The 10,947-nt window shown below is 46.8% G+C and overlaps 1 protein-coding gene across 1 annotated transcript in view; it reads left to right on the top strand.

The window, feature by feature from the left end:
* Positions 1–9,449, top strand: part of LOC136750883 (vesicle transport protein SFT2B) — an 11,267-nt gene extending 1,818 nt beyond the window's left edge. Inside the window, exons 2-8 of the mRNA XM_066706026.1 lie at positions 33–122; positions 1,967–2,052; positions 3,153–3,234; positions 4,487–4,522; positions 5,144–5,202; positions 7,669–7,698; positions 7,796–9,449. Coding sequence (XP_066562123.1) covers positions 33–122; positions 1,967–2,052; positions 3,153–3,234; positions 4,487–4,522; positions 5,144–5,202; positions 7,669–7,698; positions 7,796–7,835 — 423 coding nt within the window. The 3' untranslated portion in view covers positions 7,836–9,449. The remainder of the gene's footprint in view (positions 1–32; positions 123–1,966; positions 2,053–3,152; positions 3,235–4,486; positions 4,523–5,143; positions 5,203–7,668; positions 7,699–7,795) is intronic.
* Positions 9,450–10,947: the final 1,498 nt, after the last annotated feature.

The raw sequence follows: 10,947 nt of genomic DNA, 5'->3' as shown, positions 1-10,947 counted from the left end.
GAGCGCCCGTGTCTTTCTCTCCTGACGCGCAGGCTGCGAATGAAGCCTCCACCCTGGGCTGGGGCACCCGAGTGAAGGGCTTCTGCATCTGCTTCGGGCTGGGGGTGCTGTGCTCGATCCTGGTGAGTAGAGCTGTCGCAACATATCACCACACTTGGCTCTTGCTCTCACTTCACAACACGGCACCTGGAGATGTTTGTTGTTGTCCCCAGAGATGCTGACCATGGAAAACCAGCACTTTATTTTCCCTCTCTCCACTTTCCCCTCTCTCTCCTGCAGTGACACCCCTTAAAAAAAAAAAAAAGATCCCTATTTTAAAACACCTCCTAAAGAATTGGCCCGTCGGGAACCAAAGCAGTCGTGATGTTTGTACTGAGGTTGTGATGAAGGTGAATGTCGGGGCCTGGGCTCGGCGTGTTGATGTGGTTTGCGTGGTGGTTGTTATAGTTGTGCTGATGTGTGTCTACAGGTTAAAACCACACCAGCCAGGTGTGCGTTGCATTGGAGTTAGTACTAATACTTGTGGGGGGGCAAGCTCCTCTCTGCAGCCCCAGATACCTGCATTATTCTCTCTAAAGGGCATCTGCCTTATATCGAAAAGGGCTGACGATCAAACTGCAGTCTCACAAAGTGAACAGATTCCAGTGTTTGTAGTGCAGAATCATAAACTGGTATTTGCTTACACACACACACACACACACACACTATTATTTTAAAGCTGGGAGGTACAGAAGTGACTTAATAGGATTAGATTATGAATTTGCAAGTTCTATATTTGTCTTCAGACATAATGTTCTGTCTCCTCCATCATTAGATTTAAATGGTTTGCTATCAGATAAAAAGACCTGCTTCAGAGAAAAGAGGTTTGAGAATTTCCCTTTAGCAGCGATCTCAGCTGAAATGGAAGAAAGCCGCAAGTGTATCATCCTGTAAAGGATACGCTCTGCAGGGCGTGTTCTCTGGAGATTGTTGTTGGTATGTTGTGTGCTCCAGTTTTAGAGGCTCTGGCAGTCGGTCAGGGTGGGGATGGGATCTCCAGCAGAGAGGAGGTGTCTGCTGGACCAGCGCAGCGTGTCACACAGGAGTGGAATATCTGACCTGTCTGGTTGGGCCGGTTTGGTGGAATGCTCAGCGAAACAGTGTGCTCACTATTCAGAGCTGCTGACACACAAACGCACACTCAAACACACACACAGTCACACTCACTCACACACAGTCACAGAGACACACTCACACTCTCATACACACAGAGACTCTCTCTCTCTCACATACACACAGGACACATTTAAAGGTGTTTTTGTTGTGCTTCAAAGGGCGGTATATACGAATTTGAATGACTTTGAAAGAATGTGAAGCTCTATTCATGTGCCACTCAGTCTGTAGTTGTTGGATGTTTTCACAGCAGTGCCCTTTGTGAGCTTTCATTACTCCTGGATGACATGTGACTTGTGTGGAATGTGTTGTCCTCGTCACTGTGAATAGTGAGTGGGTTCAGAACACGTTTCTTTTTCTTCTTCAGATATCCTGTTTATTAATTTAACTCTAAATTAATGCAAATTAATGTAAAAAAACAACACTTTTGTCCTGAATTTCTCCTCTCAAAATGACATGAATTTAACACTGTGTCTTCCTTGAACTTGTTGTTGTTAGAGATCTCAGTGGAGTGACAGTCAGAATTATACACACCCCTGTTGTACCTCAGTCCAGGCGACTGGAACATTTGCCGTTTTCAAACAAATATGTCTCTGACAAAGAGCTGATATTTATTCAACTAAATGCATATCCTAAAAACATTGTTTCAACTGACAGCTTGTGAATATTTTATAACTACAGCAGATTTTTTCATACTAAGCATCTTAAAACCCCTCAGAGGAGGACGGTGCCCTCACTGTTTCATGAATGTCTTTGAAAGCTGAGACATGTCTCCTCACGGGTCCCCTGACTGTCTCCCTTCCCTGTGCTCTAGGGGACGTGCTTGCTGTGGGTCCCCCGGGTGGGAATCATTCTGTTTGCTGTCCTGTACACCTTCGGGAACATCGCCTCCCTCTTCAGGTTAGTCAAGCGCAGGTTCACGAGGCGACCAGGCTCCGCTGCTCATCGCTGGGTCCTTGTTTATTGTCGACATTTCGAGTGGCGTCCCTGGGGATGGAAATGACACCCCTTTGCATAGGAGTCATGTCAGGTGTCACCGTCTCGCCAGCGGCAGGATGTTGTGTGCAGCTCGATACTCTGTGCTGTCTGTCTGTCTGAGTACAGCGTCTGCGCCAGTCTGCGTTAAACAAATCCACCTGCCTGGGCCTTTTCTGCACCTGGGGGCACGATCTGTTCCAGGGCCTGAAGCTCTTTAGACAGAAGGGGATACCCCTCTGGGCACTGAGGGAGCTTCACTGCCTTTTATTCATCGCCCTGTAGGGCCCTGATTATCAGCCACCGACCTTGATAAAGCTGAACTCTCGCTCAAACTCTGTGCTCTTTCTTTTCACATTATTGAGTCTTCACTCAGTCTGGGCTGTAAGTGCAGCTTTATCCTCTATTTTAAAACTGACGCTGTTTTGAAGCTAACTGGCAGTTGCTTCCTCTCTTAGCCACGTGTAACAGGCATGACCGGAACAATATGCAAATCTCGGCTGTTCTGGGATTCTGTGCGAGTTTCTCGTATCGTTTCCAGGAGAGTTTTGGCCTCCTGTAACAGCTGTTTTAAAGTATTCTGGTGCGGCTTGCATGAGTTTCAGCGTAATCATTATCCTGAATTGAAAGCAGCTTGACCTCCTGTACGTGTTAGTCTATCAGATACCAATTACACCTACGACTGTAAAAGAGAGTAGTTTAATTAATGGTGTTGAACTATTTACTCATATTTTTTTCTCCTCAGGTAATTTTACTTTGTTTCAAAATACTTTTTAATAATGCTTACTGTGTTTGAAAATATTGTGAATATTTTATATACTATAAATCTGTGAAACAATTATATAAATTATATTCCATATTTTATGTATTACCAGTTTGTGTGTCCGTTCTGTCAGTGGTCATCGGGTGTGTTTGATCGGTTGCTGCTTGTTGAATGGATGTGGTGAGGTGGTGTGATGCAGAGCCCAGTCATTGACGGTGCCATGTCTGTGTCTGTGTACGTGTTTGTCTGTGCGTGTCTGCAGCACCATGTTTCTGATGGGCCCTCTGAAGCAGCTGAAGCGGATGTGTGAGCTGACCCGGGCACTGGCCACTGCAGTCATGCTGGTAAGACGCCTGGCGTTTAGTGAAGAAATCAGGATAATTCACTTTAATTAAAGGCAACTAACTACGTATGTATGTATTCAATTATACTTGTTTTAATTGGTTAGATTCAACATGATTTTTGATTGATTCTAAATTTTTTATGATTTTCTCAGTATATCGTGTTCTGGTCTCGTTCTTAAGACGTTGAGAAATGGAGTTCTTACATGCAGAGGTCAGAGGTCACATTTGTGTCTGTATTGTAATTACCAGTTGAGCTCACAGACAGAACAGCTCCCAGTTTATGATGGGATGTAGAGGAGACAACACCAGACCAACCCAGCCAAGATACACCTGGCTTAACGTGTTAGGGCAAATTTCCAGAAAGAGACGGATGTGTATCTTTTAAAAGTCACAGAGACTGGACTGGACTGACTGACAGAGGGACTGGACTGGACTGGACTGGACTGGACTGGACTGGACTGCCTGACAGAGGGACTGGACTGGACTGGACTGGACTGCCTGACAGAGGGACTGGACTGGACTGGACTGAACTGACAGACAGAGGGACTGGACTGCCTGACAGAGCAACTGCCTGACAGCGCAGACGCACTTCAGCCTGCCGACAGGGGGCCTGCACACTGGAGAGGGCCTGGACGAGTCAGGGTTCAAAAACTGTGTCTACGATGTCCGTGCCAAGCCCGAGCGAAGCCGCTGCGGCTGGATGGGCTGGCATCTGTGCCAGGGGGAAATGGCTTTCGGAGATCCCTGCCAAAACCCCCCAGAGTGCAGGGAAAGGGCCACTGCTGGAACGCAGCGCGGTCAACAAGGCGTCGAGGAGCGCTGAGAGCGTTCGCACTGATCAAAACTACCGGTGGGTGAAAACAAACACAGGAAAACGGGAAACTGCAACAAAGGCCCAAGAAGAGTGGGTTTGAAGTGTGCATTTGATAAGGAGCTGAATACGCCAATTGCAGCGTTGTGGCCCCCGCTATGGCCCCCTTGCGCTCCTGCAGTGTGGGAACTTTCCTGTGCTGCTCATTCGTTCAGCGCACTTTCTTCTCCCACTGACTACCAACAATTCCAACACATCTTTTCGTTTGTTCTTGTATTATTTGTGTCTTTATTTATAGTGCTTATATGATATAGGCAATGCTTATTATTTTTATGATTATAAACCTAGTGTAATCCTGTTTTGTGCTATTCCAATAAATAAGCAGTTTTTCCAGAGAAGTCTAAACAGATCGTGATGTTGGCTGTTTCCTTGTTTCTGTAGGTGTGCTTTGCTCTGACACTCTGCGCTGCATTCTGGGTGAGTATGATTTCTACAAACACACGTCATTATTTTTGTTATACAGTTGGGGTTGTACTGGAGCATTCTGGGTAAAGTACCTTCCTCAAGGGTACAGCAGCAGTGTCCCCCACCTGGGACTGAACCCATGACCCCCCACTGAAGAGTCCAGGGCCCTGACTGCTACTCACTACACACTGCTGCCCTAAAATTATAAAAGTGCTATAAATACATCCGTAATCAGGAGCAGAGTTTAATGAGTTTAATGTTTAGAGTCTTTGCGTGTGGAGGAACATCTGGCCTGAGAGGAACCTGTGACTAAACAGAGCTGACATCAGCGCAGTCTAATTGCCCAGTGACGTCACGTGTGCAGTGCTTTACATTCCTCAGACTGCACCTGCTGGTGCAAGCAAAGGTTTAACGTTTTATGAATGTGATGGGTGGATCCGATGCACTTTAAATGAGTGCGTGTGTGTGTGTGTGTGTGTGGAGGGTGGGGTTTCCAATTTGATACATACATTAATATTCAGTAGAAAATGACAAGGTTTGGTCAGTCTGTGTCAGTCAAGTGTGCCAATGTCTTTGCCAGCGGGTGTGTTACAGGCTAGGCGCTGATTCTCACACTGCGCTTGTCTGTTTCAGTGGAAGAACAAGGGCCTGGCGCTGCTCTTCTGTGTTATGCAGTTCTTGGCTTTTGCCTGGTAAGTGATATTCTTCACTCTGCTTCCTGGACTAGTTCTGTATAACACTGACTCTACTGTACATATTATATTATACTGTTTCTGATATTCCTTATTTAATTTTTAGAACCCGCACATATATATAATCTTGCCTCGCCTGTTTGTCTACAGTCTTGTCATGTCTGACTCACCCTTGTGTTACACAGTGTCATATTTGCATGGCATGTTGTTATGAAACCGGATTGAAAGAACTGAGTTTCAATAACAGCGTTGTGTTGCCCGCAGTCCTGTGGCGTCTCTCTCTTGGGGCTCATGTGTCCGTGTTCCCTGATCCCCTGCCTGCCTGGCGAGGGGGTGTGTCTGGGGACAGGGTCACACCACAGGCATTGCTGAGAGGGACCTGCAATCAGTGTGTCCATCGAGCGCTGGGTTAATATTTAACGCTGTGTAAACTCAGGCAGTGCCTGGATCGGCTGAGCTGTGTGTCGAGCTATGCGTTCAATAGTCTGTGTATAGTATTGCCATTTTCTGCTGCTCCTCTGTGAGCTAATGTGTTTCCAGTGCTAATAGTCTTCCAGTGGATACATGAGGCATTACATCTGACTAACAGAGTGAACTGGGTGCTCTAGAGTAACCCTGCTATCAGAGGTCAGATCACCTTTCCTCACTGTCGTCATCGATTAAGAGACGGGAGAGCAAGAGAGTTCTTTAGCCCCCTCTGGTGTTCCCAACCAGCAGCATATCAGTCAAGCTAAACTGGAGTGGATCTGCTTTAGTTCCCACACTATTGGAGCTGGCAAAACAGACGCAGTCTTTTTAGCTTTCATTATCTTAGCTCTCAGAACGTCCCCATCGTGCGTCACTTGCTTTTAACAGTTCTTGATAAGGTGTGTCCCCCCCGCCCACGGGTTTGGGTTAAAGTTGCAGACCCCTAAACAACACGTGTATTTTTATAAATATTTGTTTAACATAAAGTCAGATGTCAGAGTGGATGAGGATTGCTGGCAGAAGCACTCTGCTTTTTATATTTTACTAATTATTATAATTATTATAATTATCGGACAAGTACTTAAGATTTTAAAAGTAAGGAATCAGCGTATTCATTTAAAAAAATGTTTAGTTTGTAAATGTGGCGGTTGGCTCGTCCTCAAGCAGAGGTGTATAATTGAGGCCATATTGTTTGTGACTTTGCATTAGAGATCGTTAATGCATAATTGACCTCTGTAAGTAGCTTTGGATAAAAGCATCTGCTAAATGACTAATTATTATTATTATTTATTATTATTAGCTTCTTCTATGATGACAAAATGTGTGGATCTCAGAATGTTCTTGGTCTTCATTACCAGTACGAATCAAACATCTTCTGTTAATATCATAGCGTCGGCATCGTGTACGATCAGTGTCTGTATATTGGTGCCTGTGGGGGGAATAACTTACCCGCTTTTTTTGTTTTTAATTATTTGTCATTTATAAATCTCCAGCCTGTCCAGAAACACAGAGCAAAGTGACCAGGTTTCTTGTATTTTCTGTTGTACAATCGGCAGTACAGTGAAAAGATTACCAGTAATGACCAGTGAGAAAATATGTCATAAATTAAACTGCACTACTTCAGAATCGATGAGAGTGATTAGCAATCGATCCTGAAGATGGCAGGTCTATAGAGTTTGCCTCCCTCCTGTTTAACAGTCTGGGGTTTGGGTTGAAACTTGAGGCTTTCCAAACTCCCTGTGTTCACAAGCTGCTCCGGTCGATCGCCTCGGGCCGACAGCCGCGCAGGGCAGAGACGGACCACAACGGCGCAGCGGCCTGGAGAATTGCAGGAGGCTTGTTTCCTCTCGAAGGCTTCCTGGCACACAACACGCTAAAACAACAACAACAAAACAACCAAGCAGAACAAAGAAATCAACACAATTATTTATCTAGCTTTTAGCTTGGCTAATTTGGATAAGGGCAAAATTGCTCACGTCAAGCTTGGTGAATGCTCCGGTCTTTGTTTTGTCAAGCACCCTTCTGCAGCATCGCCACAATGGCAGGAGAAATTGACAGAATAGCAGTGTTTAAAGCACTTACCTCGATGGGCTGCTCCCCCCACTGCTCAGGACCGGGGGAACCAATTTACCTGCTGTCTGGCTCAGCCGCTCGCTCTAAAGGACCTGTGAGCGAGGGACAGTTGTGTTTGCGTTATGAGTCGTCTCTGACAGGGAAGGGTTTGTTTTCTTTGTCTGCTTTCCCACGTTTAAGAGTACGATCATCTGCAACGCTGTCCAGGGCCTGCCTGGCAAGTCACCCCTCGACCTGTCTGTGAAAGAGCTCCACGTGCATTAGCTCAATCTCTGCCCTCTTGGCACACGTGGCACCCAGCAGAGGTCATGACAAAGGCATTGCAGACCGGCAGCTCCTGGGAGGAAGACCGCAACTGTCTGTCTGAAGCTGTCTTTGTAAAAATGCCCAGCTGTGTGTATTAACGCTTGTTCTTCTTGTTTTCAGGTACAGTATATCCTACATACCGTTTGCCAGGTCAGTCCTCTTCACCTGTCTGTTTCTAAGATGCACATTGTTGTGACTTTGAAGATCGCGGGGAGTCTGACCGTGTTGTGCGTTTGCTGTTTTGCAGAGACGCGATAATAAAGATGTTCTCCATGTGCCTGAAGTGAAGCCCCTCGCGGTCTGCGGCCCGGTGCCCAGCGCCAGGGCCCGAGGCCGAGCCGGCCCACCCGCTCCAGTCACTCCAAACCCTCTCCCTGCTTTTAGGATGGTAAAGCACCTACTCAGATACCTGGCAGGTAGAACCAGCGGGGGGGGAGAAAAAAACAACAAAAAAATCAGTTCCAATAATACTACAGGTGCCACTTAATTTGGAGCATCCTTGACCTTTTTCGGCACAACAATTTCAATCCATTCCCACCACTCTGCGGTCTTGAATGCCTTCCAAAAACATAAAAGCACAAACAGGCTGCTGTGTCTCTGGGAGGTGGGCGGCCCGGCGGCGCCTCTGCTGCCAGTCCTCTCGGCGAGCAGGGGTCGAGTTTGGGGGGGTTTTGTCACGGTGCGGCTTCGTGTCTCTCTCTCTCTCTCTCACTCGGTCCTGAACTCTCCTTCCTGCTGTCCTGAATGTAGACCACAGAGTTCTAGTGACTGTGCCTTCCTACTGTATGCTCCCGGCGTTTCACGGGAGCCGGGGGCGTCACGGTCTCACTCACTGTGGGGTGAACTGTGACACTCTTGTCCTTAATTTATGCCTTAATGCTGCTGGGGGCGGTGGACTCCGCAGCGCGTAGTCGGGGGGTCTTAGCTGGCAGGTGTATTTGTGTTATGGTCTTATGCGAGGGTGAGGAAGGCTGCTCTCGGGGGTGGATTGGGCGGGGACGTGGGTGAGCTCGCTGGGTGTTGACGAAGTTCGGGAAAGGTTTTGGTTTGTGGTTCCTGTGACTAGTGTTCCTCCCTCAGTTTGCCTTTTCAAAGTTCCCTCTTCTGATCGCCTTGGATCGTTCGGCTCCTCTCTCTCTGACCAGAGCAACTTTGCACAGCATTCAAAGTGCTCCTACATTTTGGTAGATGAGTCACGATGTTTGTTTTCTTTTCTTGAGAAACTGTTTTAAGTTGTTATTTTGTTGCTAACTTAATTTTTAAAACCTAAAGTATAGGAAGTTTACTTTTTATATATACAGCTCTGGAAAAAATTGAGACCACTCCAAGTTCAGAGATCAATGTTAAGTGGTCTCTTCATTTTTTCCAGCGCTGTATAGGTGTGTGTGTAAACATACATACATACTTCCATTAAGTGATAGTGTAATTCTGATTGTCACTGTCTTAACCTTTGATATGTCTTTTCTTTTTTTGTTCGACCTTTAATATACATTTAGATATTGCTGAAGATGTCTGTCTTTTAAGCTGGTTGTGTCTGCAGTCCACTTGTGAGACGACAGCGCTGATAGTCAGACTGGGAAACATTGCCGCAGCTCTTAGCAATAGGACACTTAATACACCAGCTATAAACGACTGATTTATCCTAGATTGTGTAGAGAAAAAGAAAACGCATTCCAGTGAACTGTGTATCTGCCTGCAGTTTGCCTTCAGCCTGGCTCCCCCACGCCTCTGTGTGTCTGTGAGCCTCGTGTCTGCCTTAACTTTGAACATACTTTGAAATGAGCAAAAATCATCCAAAAGTGTCCTTGTTTCTGCACTTGTTTAGCTACGGGATATTGTCATGATGATGTCAATGTTATGTTTTTAATATGTCCAATAAACTGCATATGTATATACCTGAACCTACTGTCTGCTTGTCCTTGTTGGTCAACTTAATACATTGTAATTGCAATTGTTTTGGCAGGTTTTTCGTTGCCGTTTAAATGTCCGTATGGTTCTGCCGTTTCAGAAGCTCAGAGAGACACCACGTGGTGCATTTTATTTAGAGATTCCCCTTAGTGCTCGGCTGCCCGTTGTTTTCCTCTTACAGAAGCCGCGAACGGTGTTGACAGACGGACACTCGCACTCTGTCTCGCCCCTCAGTCTGGGGTCTCTGTACACCGGTGTACAACACAGTTCCTCAGTGAGGTGCTGTCAGGAGGCGTTGCTCTGTTCTGCACACAGCAGGGAAGACACCGAAAGACTGACTGCAAGCAGGATATTTAAGTCTTATAGAGTTGAATTTGTGCCTGCCTGTCTTCCTTTTGTTGAAAGCGCCTTTTATTGAAAGAAACCCAAGGATGCTGTACGAATGGAAATAAAAGACAATCAAAATAAAACAATGGAAAAAAAAATAGAACTACTATACTATACTGAAGCTGAGGGGTAGGTTCATTGTGAATGTAAATCTGGGGGTCATCCGCATAGCAGTGAAAGTTGAGACCATAGCGGTGGGTGATCTGGTCCAGGGGAAGCATGGAGATGATAAACAACAGGGTCCAAGGGTGCGGATGTGATCCTGGAGGAGGCCAGAGACCCTCAGCAGTGCTGTACCTCACAGGGACCTGTGTGTTTGTTTACAGATCCCTCCAGTGTCAACGCATGAGAACAAAACAGATGGGAGCTGCTGTCCGCACCTCAGTAAGCTATGGTTTCAGAGCCAAAATGTCAGGGGCCCATGTGACACGGAGGGCCGTCGTTTCCCAGAAAGGGCGCTGGTCTCTGTGACCTGGACTCTTGCGTTCGATTTCAAACTTTCGATGGGTACATGCATCCCAGGCTAATGAAACCTTAATCTGCTTTAAGTCTTTCTCTAAATCCTCTAATCTCCCACCCAGCCCGCTGTTGATTAAAACCCTGGCAGGGGGCAGCTGGGCTTTGCGGTAATTGAATTAGCGGGCGGCGGCAGCGCCTCGGCAGCCGGGCCCGAGCTGATGAGGGATCGGGTTTCCCGCGGGGCAGAGATCGCTGTGTGCGCCTTTCTGCTTCAGGTGTTTTGGATAAAGCGCAGGAGGTGGAAACTCTGATCGTGTGTCCCCATTTTGTTGGGCAGGTTTTCTCTGGGTTGTGGAAGAGCCTGGGTCAGACCGCAGCTCGGCTGGTGTATGGCCAGTCAAAGGAGACCTGCTGCTGCCCCTCCAGATGCCTGTTCCCACTGTCCAAGACGGAGAACTCAAGAGTGAATGCGGTTTGCAGTGGACTTCCTCTGATCACACTGACCCTTCATTGTAAGCCAATTTGAAGTAGTGTCTGCTTGCAGCTGATGTTTTGACCAGTGGCTCTCCACCCTGGTCCTGAGGGACCCCTGTGATGCTTCAGCATTTCATTCCAACCCAATTTTCAGCCATGTGCATGAAGATA

This window comes from Amia ocellicauda, chromosome 6 (assembly GCF_036373705.1).
Source record: "Amia ocellicauda isolate fAmiCal2 chromosome 6, fAmiCal2.hap1, whole genome shotgun sequence".
Classification (NCBI taxonomy): Eukaryota; Metazoa; Chordata; class Actinopteri; order Amiiformes; family Amiidae; genus Amia; species Amia ocellicauda.
This window is presented reverse-complemented; position numbering and strand designations above follow the sequence as displayed.